At 29.9% G+C, this 14,196-nt stretch overlaps 1 protein-coding gene across 3 annotated transcripts in view; it reads right to left on the reverse strand.

The window, feature by feature from the left end:
- Positions 1–501: 501 nt before the first annotated feature.
- The window catches only part of LOC107439801 (adiponectin receptor protein), a 73,627-nt gene continuing 59,932 nt past the window's right edge, over positions 502–14,196 (reverse strand). Inside the window, exons 8-9 of one of the 3 annotated variants that reach the window (XM_016052506.4) lie at positions 10,514–10,707; positions 502–1,929 (exon numbers count right to left, since the gene is read on the reverse strand). In XM_016052506.4, coding sequence (XP_015907992.1) covers positions 1,789–1,929; positions 10,514–10,707 — 335 coding nt within the window. In that variant the 3' untranslated portion in view covers positions 502–1,788. Of the gene's footprint in view, positions 1,930–7,373; positions 8,684–10,513; positions 10,708–14,196 lie in introns of those variants that run through there. The other 2 variants (XM_043054720.3, XM_016052508.5) reach the window with 2 other exon arrangements.

Genomic DNA, 14,196 nt, shown 5'->3' on the forward strand with positions numbered 1-14,196 from the left:
TATCAAAAGCAAAGATTTAGTGTGATTATAAGAGAGTTATGTAGATAAATTAAGATCTGATTAAGAGTTCAAAAAGTGATTTATGATTAAAACTGTTAGACATGAATGATATTGTTCAATATGAACATTGGCATTTAAAGTGAAGTAATTGTCATAGGGTGTAAAGTGATAAAGCTAAAAATAACCCTTTAACAGATCAAGGAAAAACATGATAAACACAAAAACCAGTTTTAAAAGATGATTTCTATGAAAATATGAGTATTTTTTTATATGAGAATACATTTTTCAATTTTCTCTCGATGTTCATTAATTAAAAGGTTATAATTAAAAGTTCACTATTAATTTTGTTTTAATGTTACAAATAAAATATTAAAATGGAGCAGTAAAAGAAAGTTAAAAAAGATTGCAAATTTTTTTCACTAGCTCTTCTTAAAAAAAAAAATTACTTTTAAATTAGAAATATTCAAAGGAGAGCAGTTTAAAATAATTCGGACAAACAAATATACATCTACTTTCTGACCTGAAAGTTAAAATATTAGATAGTTCTTTCATGATTTATCTTTCATTTTTAAAATAAATTTTCCACAGACTTTTCTAAGTGAATTTCACATACACACAAACAGTTAAAAAAGATAAAAATGCAACATTAACAAATATGTTTCATGAAATTGTGCACAAGAAATTAGCAAATTGCTTTTAAAAAATAAAATTATTATCAATTGCCAGTAGAAAAATCAAAAGAAAAAAAAAGAACACTTCTAAATAAATTTCATTATAGATATCAATAAAGAATTTTTTCAATCTTGGAAAAAGTGTCATACCAGATATACAGCACCCAAACCATGGCCAACTAATAAACAGAATAAATATTAAAAAAAAAATGACCATGGAACTAATATTTTTAGAACTATTACATATATCGTAGAAATAGAGCAAAGGGAAAAATAGGTTTAAAAAAAAAAAGCTAATACACGTAACACCTCGAATGAAATTATTAGACCATAAACATAGGTACTTCTTAAAATAAAATTTATGAAAACTGAATTACTCCAAACTTAAAATCTTTCAATAATTTTTTAATCTAGAAAATATTTCTGTTAAAATTTTAAATAATGCATGGGCGTAGCAGCCTGAAGGAGGGTCAGAGACCCTCAACATTTAAGAAAACAGAATCCACCATAGGACACCAGTAAAAATGTGTAGTTACTTCTTATTTTTGCAGTGATCAGCTGTTATTTTTAATACAATCTTATATATATATATATTTTAATTTTTCATTGTTATAGCTAAGTTTTTACAAGTACATTTTAACTAACTGATAATTCTTAACTAATACATTGTACACTGGTCTACTGAGAAAATTTTAATGTGGAAGTTAAAATATTACACTTAGTCCAAAATAGTGTAATATTTATGCACATTCATATAAGTGTGTGTTTTGCTGAATGCAGACCCCCCCCAAATTTCTGCATACGCTGCTACTATGTTCCCGCGTTATTGAATGAATAGACAGATGAGGACAGCACACAGAGAAAATCTAGTCATTCTTCAGCCTTCCTTCTAACTAGTTAGCCATGCCCCAATCAAATTATTTTAATTTTTCTTAGGTACTACAGATTCTCTTAATGAAAAAAATGGCTATCACAGAATCTTCATAAATCAGAGGCTATAAAGAATATATGTAAATTTTATTGCATGCTAAAAAAATATTCTAGCCCTCTGCATCTTCGTGTATGAAATTGTTTTACAAATAGTTTACATAGAAATAAGGCAAATGACTTGGGTGATTTAGTATTCAAAATCAATAGGTGGCTCTTCAGCAGAACAGGTTCCCATAGATAATCGGTAAATAGCCATCTCTGAAATGCCATGATAATGCACAAATGCTGCAGCAATAACTAACACATGAAATATTTGATGACTGTGAAACTAAAATAGAAGTTAGAGAAAAATAAGCAATTTACTTTCATACTATTTTATTCTAAATGAAATTTTTTATTGGATTCTATTATTAAAAAAAACTAAAATTGGTAGGTAGGTACTTTATGTCGCCAATAGCCAATGTAAAAAGGGAAAAAGAGAAGATTGCTTTAGTAACACTTTCTTATAAACTGAGCAGCGAACCTCCTCGAAGCTCTGGACAATTGTCGATCACTGATAGGCTATAAGTTGAATGACTGCCATCCGGCATCACGACTACGTCTAGAGTTATGTCACTCTATATCCATGACAGTTAAACGAAAACAAACATTCGCAACGTAAGTTGTTGAACTAAATTCAATATTCTATTGAATTAAAATATTCTTAATAGAAAAATTACTTAGTATTAAATAATTGGGAATTACCTAATATTGGGGATGGGATTGACATACTAGTTGCCAACAAATATGAGTTGTGACACTAGGTTTGAAATTTGAGTGAATACGAATCTCATAACTTGATTTTAAAAACTTTTAAAAATGAACAGCAACGTTGAATTTTTAAATCACATGAATATGAAACACAACGTGACTTTTAAATTAGGTAAATATGAAAATCAATGTTTGACATTCAAATCGTGTGAATAAAAATATTAGCGGATTTCAGCACAGTTTCAAATATTCTAAACGGCGAAAATCTGCCAAACTAGAAGAATCTGAATGGATTTCTACCGATTATCGGAAGAATCATGACAGGGTGCGTAGCCAAATCTTTGAATAAAAAATAAGCACTTTTTAAAAACTTTTCAAGCACTTTACAAAAATTTTTAAGCACTCAAAAAATTCATATTCAATCAATGATGTGAATGAAAAACAAAAACTTTTTATAAACAGTTTTAGCGTTAAAAAAAAAGAAAAGAAACGGGAGTAAATCGAAACAATCAGTACTTTCCCACATCACCGATTGAATTCAACTTGACCCTGAACTCAGAACAAAAGTATCAATACCCCCTACGTCAAAAAAAGTGTTAGAAGTAAAATAAAATAAGCAAGAACAAAATTAAAATAAATTAAAAAGAAAAACATTTCATAAGGATCTGATATTCTCTATCCGAATTTGAGCACTCGGGTTTCGGTTTCAACTGTGCGCGCATGCGCAAGTCATAACGTGGGAATGATTACGTAGCAAACTCCCCATTTTTCGTGAAATGCATGGGATTCACCAGATATCACTGAAGGGAGAAAAAAAGTTATTCGAAAAAAAAGCACTTTTTAAAAACGCCAGCTGAAAAAAGCACCTTTAAAAGCTTTTAAAAATGAAATCCCAAAAAAAGCACCTTTAAGTACTTTTTACAAATGCTACGCACCCTGCATGAGTATGTAGAATCTTGCTAACAGGATTAGCGAAATATTCAAAATTTGAGTTTCAGATTGCTGAATCCCGTGAAAATTTCATCGTAATAGTTTTTGATTACTGAAAGTAAGAGGACCAATGCTTTCCAGAAATGTGGAATTGTGCAATATTTCTAGAAAAATCATATGCTTTACCTGATCCGGAAGTATCATACATAAAACCTGGAATTGCGCCATCCCAGGAAAATAAAAATTAATCACATTAATTATAAAATTGAACAGTGATTGCTCAGTCGTTTAGACGCTGAGTTGTCATTGTGAAAAACGGGATTCAATCCCAAGTGGCTGTTTAAAGCAGGGTTTGTTGATTTAAATCAAATGATTTTTTCAAATATATATATTGATTTTAAAAGTTAAAAAACAGTGTTTTAAATTATTGATACTTTTAGTGTTTTCTTTTCTTAGTTTTAAAATTTATTTTAAATAAATTGCTGCGTTAATTAATTTTAGTTAACGAGATTACTTTCTTCCTTAGTGTTGTTTTAAATTCCAACATACTTGAAATTACATTTTAAAAAATCTTTCGATTCTTGAGATTGAAAGTACACATTTAATGCTGTCTTAATATAGACTTGCATAGCTATAGAAAGTAATTAATAGACATGAAATTCGAGAAAAAAAATTACAAATAATCTTAATTAAAATTCTACTTTTTGATTGAAATAGCATGGAATTAAAAATCTACATTATATTTTATTGGTGGAAAATGTATATTTTTAAAGCTTGAGGTTATATCAAAAAGAAATTACCCTAATATGCCAAAAATAGAAAAAAAAGGCTAATGACTTCAGATATTTTTTCCTGATATGTAGTCATTCTTCCCTTTCAAAGTTTATTTGAGGCAGTAGAGTTATTAACTGGTAACTTGTGCTTTTTTCTCATAATATGTTTACAGAATCTTTGACATTATCAGATTTTCTATAAAGAAATTTTGTGAAAAAAAATTCCAATGAGTGCATGGATTTTTTTAAAAATTTTTTTAGCTGATCTATTATGATATAGAATTAAAAATGAATATTTTAATATAAAAATATATAGATTAAATATTTATTTATTTTTTGATAAATTACTACATTTATAAACACAATCTCTTGCATTTATTTTGTCAGATTAAAAATCAAGAGAAAAAAAAGCACAATTTTAAATTAAAATTATGGTTTGCTAATTGAAACTTTAATTTAATAAATAAAGAGTCTGTCCAAGCCCAAATTTGCTAATGCTTAGGGTACCTTCACAAATTCAACTTCAGGAAAAAAAACTTGTTTTAAAATTTTATTTTTGTGTTTCGTAAGAAACGAATAAATCCGTATTTTTATGTTGATTTTTTAATATTTTAAATTTTTCACAAATTATGTCTAAATTTTCACAAAATAAATACCTCTCAGAAAAAGCTAGACAGACCCCTTTCATTAAATTCTCTATTTTATCTAGTCTTCAAATTTCAATCATGCATTTGTTTCAAAATGGTTGATACGCATTCAAAGCTATGTATTATAAGGAAAAATTATATTAGTAAGTTAGAGCTTCTATAATATTGTTAATAATATTGTCTTAATATTAATTTAATTTTGATTAAACATTTATAAAGTATTTTTAATCATAAATTAAAGTTCTTACAATGTGTTTGAATAAAAAAAAAAAAATCTGATTAAAATAAAAAAAATCCGATTTAAATAAGAAAAATCTGATTTTTTTGATTTTTTAAAAAAAAAATCACAAACCCTGGTTTAAAGCAAACGCAGCTTCAGATCGATAGGTACCAGCTTGCCTTGGCAGTAAAAGCACAATGATGGTCAGCATTGCCACGTAATTGTGGAGCTTTAACCACTATAACTTTTTTGGTTCACAATGGGTTGTTGATGGAATGCTTTACTTAACCCTTCTGACGTCAAGCCTGGCATATCTCGGGCATGCTTCTATACTAAAAGCGGCTTGCCTGAGCATTTTTGGGTTCACCTTGAGCGGCGAACCAGAGTTTTTCTCAAGCAGAATATTTCCTTCTCCCTCTACCTCCTACTGCTCACAAATTGAGAGGCGTATAAGCTGTCATCGTAAATCACTCACTGAGCTAGAGTATTTCTGTTCAAATAGATGTGAATAGTTTGCGTTCTCTTTGATGTTTGAACACAACCAAATCAAAAGTTTACCTTTAATAAACAGATTGCTTTTATTTTCTCCCACATTTTCGAAATATAGAATTTTTTAAAAATATTTATTGCTGAATTTATTATATATAATTTTTGAATAATTTAAATTGTTTCGTACTTTTAAATTTCAAATAATTTTCGAAAAAGCATTTTCAGTTTAGTGTTAATAGTAGCAAATTATTTCGTGCCTAAATACTAATGAAATATTTAATGAACTAATTAATGAATTTTTAATATTACTAATTTTCCACATTATTTAACTAATTTATTAAATTAGTTAATTGTTTTTTATAAAGTATTATTTTGTTTACAAAAAAGTTAAAAATTTTTTTATCTGGCAATTGAAGTTAACTCTAAAAAAACTATCTCCTCTTTCTGTAATGTTAAGGACTTTCTCGATATTTTTCTAAAAATCCCATCACTCAAAACACTAGTCTTATTTGTACTTTAGTTTAACGATATTAAACCATTTTCATGGATAGAGAAGAAATTGAAATTCATTTCGTTAGTAAATACATTTCTCATACATGTGAATACATAAATGCAGCATGTTTCAGTAATGACAAATAAGTTTAATAAATTCAAATTTCTTTAATAAATTACATAAAAAACTTTACAAGTTATTAAACCGCCAAATAACTAAGTGAGTTTTAAGAACCAAATATTTTTTTCAAACCAAACAAATAATTGTAAATATTTTATGCCACTCAAATTACGATATACATTTTAAAGAAAATGATTTTTTTAAAGTATAACTGATTATATATAAAATATTTAAGTAATCGTTGTTATAATTCCTGTAACTAAAATAAAATGTTAAAATCATTGCACATTTTATATATTTCAGTTAATGGAACACTTGCAAACAAGATTTTTTTTCTTTCAAAAAGATGTTTTATTTTTAATTAAATTCATCATTAATTTTATTCAAAGGATAATTTTTACTGCTATCATATCATTCGAAATCCAAGTAAAAGTCTGTGTAAACTCAAGGCTGTAAACTCTAGTTGTGTAGTAATTATAATGTTAGTAAGTATTTAGGGAAATGATGTATGAAAGTAATGACGCTTCGGCGCATTTAATATTCGATAGTCTTAAAAATCAATTTTTTTTATGATTCGGAATTATAGGTTGTTAATAACGAGGGCGAATACATTTTTGATTAAAAATAGAATCTTGGTAACAAATGTCAAGTACACGGAAACGACATTACTTTCAGACCCCCCTAATATTTCAAGAATTTTAAAGTTGTTCTATTCAAACGGTACTAGAATATGCATCGATTGATTGTCTGAAATCTAAAGTAGATGATTACATGATGTTTTTGCTAAGTTATTAAAATAGTTTTCAGAAGTTTCATTTAAATGGGTACACAAAGAGATAAACAAGCCTTTACTATGATGCAAATGTAATCTAGACTCTAAGCTGCGCACTATAAAGAAAAAAACCTAAAAAAATATCCTATATTTATTTAATATACTATTTCCAATTTTGAAAAATTTTATTTTTTTAAAAAGTATTTTCGATGTTATTTTATTGCATACAAAAGGTGTGCATAATCGTAGTACTTTTTCTTATGTCAAAGTATTTTTATGTCATAATGATTAGTTCTAATTCTTGTCAGTTTGTTTCGAGGAAAAATAAAAGCAGAACAACGTTTTGTATCTAACAGATAGGGAGAGAAAGTGATAAAGTCCTTTTAACAAATTTTTCCAATTTTTCACGAACTATATTCTATAGATCGAAAAAAATTATTGTTGTTTGTTATTTACCATTGTGTTTATGAGACACCATTTTTTTACAAATGCCGATACTGTGAACCAACATGGTGCAATGATTATAATTTTAAAAAAAAATGTTCAATATTAAATATTTTAAATCAATACTACCAAAATTTTTGTAAAAATATGTTTATTTTCGTATATTTAAATTCTGTTACTACCACTTGATATTTTTTCCAAATACAGTATGGGACCCCTAATCCGGCAGGACCCGAAATTCGTCACTTAATCCGACCTAATTATTTTTTGTTTTTTTTTTAAGAAATTTTTATTGATAAGAGAAAAAAAAATCAGTCATATTCTCTTTTTATTTGGAATTTTTTTTCTCCTGAAGTAAGTAACCATTAAGTAACTCTTTTAAAAATAAAAACATGAAGAAAAAAAATAATAAATCTGTGTCAAACAAACCATCTATTCCAAAAGCAGTTTAAAATAAAGTGAAATTGAAAAGTAAAAACATCTGCATTTCTAATGAATAAAATAAAGAAATGCAAGTTGGGAGAAACTGATCAATCAATCTTGACAGCTGTGCAAGTGCTTTACTGGTTTGTTCCCACATTTTCCTCTCCTGTTTGACCATAAATTAGCCACACTCCTTTGACATTGAAACTTCTTTCTCAGGTGGTGTACAAAATGAATTCTATCCCTTTTGCTGCTTTTTTTTAAACTCGATTTATTTATCTTTTTATTAGTTATTAACCGTTGCTTTTTTCTGTTACTTGTTTTTTTTTTATCGTTATTAGTTGTTTGCTTCTTTTTTGTAGTTATTCATTGTTAGTTTTTTAGCATTAATTGTTACTCTTTTTGTAGTTCCTTGTTAGCTTTTTTTATTTATTTTTAAGCGAGGTGAGCTTCTTTTGTTAAAACAAAATGTTATGTAAAAGAAAAAACGAGAACAATGATCTTGCACTGAAGATTATTTCTTTTTCGGAAGATTCGGATTATTTCATCTTGAATTATTTCTTCGGATTATTTCTTCTTGATTATATCATATAGATTATTATTTTAATTAATGAAATTTCTAAAGATGGGACAGTTTTAAATTCACCCCATCATAATTTACAATTGAAACTTAGTTAAATTTATGGGTTTTTCTGAAATTAACAGCATAATTGAATTATCGTAATACATGGGCGCCATATTGGAATTTCCGAAAGAGATCCAAAATTCGGAAAATTCCGAAATACGGAATTTCGTTGGTCCCGTGAGTGCCGGATTTTGGGTCACATACTGTGTATATCATTCCATGATCTATATTGTAAAAATCACTACTCTGAATTTAACAGCAATAGACAAAACTACAAAGAATCATTATATTGAGTTGTGAAATAATATTCTCGTAACGATTCTTGTACTGATATTTATTCTTGGTATGTTAAATTTCATAAGATTTCGAATTATTTTCAGCCTTATTGATTTTATCCTGTAAAATAAAATAAGAAATTTTATAATAGAAAATTCAGTTTTGCTTAAGTAGTGTAAATAGAAATTTATATTTTTAGGCTTTTGTATAAATTATCAAAAGAGCAGCGAATGGATTTTTACTCAAATGTTTAAAAGATGAATTATATCCAAATAACTTGAAATTCAGTATGAGCACTGTTCAAAAAGTTTTAACGTACATTGAAACGTTTTAAGTACCTTTTTAACAATATTCCATCTTTAGAACAGTAGCGTTCAGCAAATGCTTTTTGTTTTACTATGCTCATTAATTAATTTAAAATTATCATTAATGTACTTAAAAGATAAATATGACTTATTACTAACATGTATATCAACGAACTTGTACTTTAATTCGAAAATGAGGCGATTTAAAATATATACACATTTTTTAAAGTAAAAAACTTAGAAGGTAGTTGCAAATGTATCTGGGAAGAAAAATAAATCACAGGAAACAGGAAGGAAAAATTATTAATCACAAGAATCTATTCAGCACCATCTGAGGGAACATTCGTAAAACCCATTTGGTGTTATATTTAAACTATATCATTGTCAAAAAGCAAAGGACAAGAAGGAATGTAAAATAACCTGAAAGTAATTATCTTATCAGAACGAAAGAATTGCTTGATATTTCAGAGAAAAATGTAAGATTGTATACAGTTCAACAATCACTTTCAGAAAAGTGAATCACATTCATCCATCAAACTGCCTTGACCCTCCTTGACCACCTAGACCGATAATCACCCCTTTTAACCACAAATTGAAACAGAAGGGAGAAAGCAAACCTTTTGTGCGACCCTCGACATTTTAGGTAGCATCTTTCTAAATGTGCCTGCCGCTTGAAGTAAGAAACTTAGAGAGAGGGGAGACGCCTAGAGGGTTACCTTAAAACTAATTCAAGAGAAGAAATCCGGACTTCTGCTCAGTATTCCGAAGCGAACGTATTGCAATTCTTGAGGGTCTGGACTCCATGTCGCTTTCGCAGTTTATTGATATCTGGATCTTTTCAGATCGTAAAAGTGCTATCCAGCACCTGGCCGAATGGCATAATGTCAGGGACAGTGTTGGTGCTGACATTCTCAGGAAACTAAAACATCTTTCCCTTTCTCATCGGATTCACTTTCAGTGGATTCCGTCACATGTTGATATAGCTGGAAATGAGATTGCTGACAGTTTGGCCAAAGCAGGTGCTGAAGAGGCGATTACGACTGTCGCTCCTCTTACTTACTTGGAGCATTTTTCTAAATGTAAGGCAAAGAATATGGCCATTTGGGCGGTCCCGCCGGTACACACATGGTATCAGAGTAGGTGCCCAGGGGGCTCCTTGGCTCGGGGCAGCAATAGATGAGAACAAACTGCCATTACTGGTTTCCTCAGTGGACATCTGTCACCAATGACTTATAACGATGGTAATAAACACTTCGAAATGTGCACTAAGTGTTTTACTGCCCAGGACTCCCCTGCTGGTACTAAACTTTCCTAGAGTGAACGAGCTCATGGACCTGATCTAGCTCTGCTGGTCATGGGGATGAGAACAACATGAAATTAATAAATTAGAGACAATATAGTGGAAGAAAATATTTTTCTTTAAAAATAATTATTCTTTTGAATTATAAGAATTTTTAGTCTAGTTTTCACAACTCTTGGCAGATTAAGGCAAAAGAATGTGTCAGATTTCACATTTTTGTAATGATTGTACTTAGCAACTTTTCCGCATTACAGCTAAAAGATTTAAGATATACTTAGATTTTTTTTGTCAACCTTATTATTGAGGTTTATCATCATTTTAATAATTTAAAGGAATGATACTAACCCAAATGTCACATTTTCCAGGAAAAAAGCGCTCAGGAACTCTTAATGCATAAAAAGCAGCACCAAGAAGATAGAGTGATCCCATCAGACACAACCATCCAAAGGAAGCATGATATACCGCTTGGAAGAAACCTTTAACAATTAGATAGTGCACAGCAGGAATGACACCACTTAATCCAAAGCCAGCAAACACTCCTACATTCAAATATTTTTTTTTAATAAAATTAAGATTACAGAATATTCTCAAACTATTATAATAACAATTAATTTAAATGAATGCAGTTTAATTTCACACATCATATTATGTTTTGGTATTCATACTAGTTTTTAAAAGCTAAATTAATATTTCTTTCCTGTTAAAATTATGTACAACTCAGGAGATACAATAAATCACTATTAAGCAAAACAACTTGCATAATATTTTGAAATAAAATAGGAATGAAATATTAAACTTATTTTGAATAATTACAATTCAAAAATATGAGTACCATCAGTTAAAATATCCATAGATTCCAGTGGACAATGTAAAATAACATTGTTGCTCACTGCCAAAAAATAAAATAAATGAAAATGTTAAAACAATGAGTTAAAGCGCTATCTATACGAGATGTGGAAATATGTTCCTTGAAGAGCTCTGAGAGATCATTGTTGTGTGCGTGTCGGTGAACACCATGAGAAGTGATAATAAATTAGTGTTTTATTTAGTCTTTTTGCTGTGTTTTTTTGTGTGAAGTGATTTCAAACCCAGCAGGCCCAAACATTGGTCCAACAGCGCTGGAGCTCGATTATGCTACCTGTGGAAAATGTCGTGAAATTCATATAATTATTTGTGAACAAGGGGATATCTCGTTTCGTGATTAATAAAGATTACTAATTCGAGAAATTAGTTCATGGTCTTGTTGACAGCATTTTCAACTAGCCGAAGGGTGAGAGCAATATTTTTTTGTTTGTTTGTTTTGGATAATTATAAATAATTTTTGAATTTAGATAAATTTCAATTACATTGAGTTAGAGTGAAAATTACTTTGAGAGTTAATATTGTCCTTATTGTTTTCATTGTGAATTAATTGTTTCCCTAAATAAGAGTGTTTTTGTGTTAAGCTAAAAAGATGCTTCAAAGTGCTAAAAAAGAAGATTTGATTTAATAAATTCTATTGAGAAAAGTGATATCTTCAAAAATAATCCAGATTTTGTGAAAAAAATTAACAAATTCCGTAATCGAAAATCGTAAGTTAGAAGAACAAAGATTAATTGAGATTGAAAAAATTAAATTAGTGAGATCTAAAAATGAACTGGAACTCGCTAAGTTCAGAGCTGAAAATAAAACCGAAGTTAGTGTAAGTGAGTCAAATCCATAATCTATAGATCAATTAATAATAAGTTTTCGAACTTGAACAGTAAAACTACCAACGCGACCCGAAGAGTGGAGTTTTTTCTTTGCGTCGTTGGAGAGAGCATTTAATAGTAAACAAGTGCCTGAAATTCATAAAGCTGGGATACTGTTAAATTTATTGGGAGAAAGAGCATCTAATATAATAATATACCTAAGTGATAAGGATATTTCGAACTACCAAACAATTAAATCAATCCTGTTAATAGAATTCGAACCATCCCCTCAAACTCTTTGTTAGTGTGGGAATGCTTCTCGGTCCTCTGTGACCTGTCCGCTCATAACAAGGTATCCCTGCATTGGGTACCAGGACATATGGGTATCGGTGGAAATGAGCTAGCTGACGAAGCAGCACGGGCTGGCTCTAATGCAATTTTCTGGGGCCCTGAACCTGCGCTGGGAATTTCTCCCTCCTCATTTAGGGCAACCATATTCAAGCTCTACGGCAAGATCGCCCATGATCGCTGCTGACGGTCAGAGACAAGCTAAGGAGCTGAATCAAGACTGTCCCAGTGTACGTCAAAAGGAGCTCTTAAAGCTTAATAGAAACAGTATAAGGAAGATCATAGGTCTTCTTACTGGCCACTGTATCCTCAGGAGACACCTAAACATTATGGGAATAGAATCCAATTCTCTTTGTCGGGGATGTCATCTAGAAGAAGAGACATCACGACACATACTCTGTGATTGTGAGGTCTATTCTGCTCAAAGATTTGAGCATTTAGGGCAGCATATCGTCAATGCCTGGGAACTGCAAGATGTTCCTGTAAGGTGCTTGCTGAATTTTATTTCAGCCATAGGGCTTTTATGCTAATCATGATTTTAGGGTTTGGGTACAATAGACCTCTGGTCGATGTGCCCTGCTCGTCAGAGCTGCCCAACCTCTAAGTCTAACTAACTAAAGTCTATCCCCTCAAATGTGCCTAAATAATTTTGGAAAAGCTCAACGCTTAAATGAGTCTAATGTGCAATTTGCATCTCGCTTAACAACCAATTTTGAGTATTATTTAAAGTTAAGAAAAGTGAATGATTTTGAGACCTTGAAGAAATTGATAGTTTCCGATAAATTATTTTCAACTCTAGATCGAGAAACAGCTGCACACATAAATATAAAACAAGCGGATAGTTGGTTTGAACCACAAAAGTTAGCAAGTGAGGCTGACCTATATTTATCATAGCAAGGGGGGAAGTCCCGCCTCGAAAGTGAAAGTAACTCTTTTCAACGGAATAAATATAATCCTAAGAGTAATAATAATGAATCCTTTTCAAAAGTGTTTTTTCTGATGTAAAAGATTCAAAGTGTATTTTATGTAGTCAAACCCATCCATTATTTAAGTGCCCAGATTATTTAAAGTTATCTGTACATGAGAGAATTGAAGTGGAAAAAATAAAAATGTGTGTTTTAAATGCTTATCCCCTGAGTGCAGCGTTAAACAGTGTAAGGCAAGAAATTGTTTTTGTTCAAGGCCTCACCATAAATCTTTACACTTTCCCAGAGAAATGAAATATAATTCTTTAGCTTCAAATGTTGATCAAAAACCGCAAACCTCATTAAATAATGATTCGGCTTTCGATCAGGCGCCAAATGAAAATGTGCAGATTGTGGCAACTGCTTTTTCTCAAAACAAAGTTAAAAGATGTTTATTATGAACTGCATTAATTCTCGTAAAGAATAAATATTCAGAATGGCAGACATGTAGAGCGTTACTGGATTCTGGCAGTGAAACCTGCCTTATTTCAAATGAGTGTGCGAATAAATTACAACTAAAGAGTAAAAAAATAAACACATTAATTTCCTGTTTGAATGATAATTCTATGATGGTTAGTGGGTGTGTTAAACGAATCATGTGTAACGAGTAAAAACAAATCATGTGAAAGAGAATTAGATATACTAATGGTAAAAAAAATATCAGATTTATTCCAAATAAAACTTTATAAATAAATGTTGATTTTTCAAATTTCATGGATTTGGCTGATGATACCTTTAATGTTCTTATGTTATTGGGGGAAAATATATTTTATGAGTTATTAAAACCAGAAAGAATTAAAATTAAAAATTCGCAATTGCTTTTGGTTAATAGTGTATTTCGGTACATAATAACTGGAAATTTAGATTCAGTAAATGAAGCAAAGATTCACTGCGGTTTAATTCAAGATGAGGACTTAAACCAAATATTAGAAAAATTCTGGAAAATAGAGAGTGTTGGTGAAACAGTAACGAAAAATAAAGAAAATTTAATTTGTGAGAAACACTAGGCAGATACTCATTTCAGAAATGATGAAGGCAGGAACGT

Source organism: Parasteatoda tepidariorum, chromosome 12, assembly GCF_982258835.1.
Source record: "Parasteatoda tepidariorum strain Cologne lab strain chromosome 12, Ptep-v5.0, whole genome shotgun sequence".
Classification (NCBI taxonomy): domain Eukaryota; kingdom Metazoa; phylum Arthropoda; class Arachnida; order Araneae; family Theridiidae; genus Parasteatoda; species Parasteatoda tepidariorum.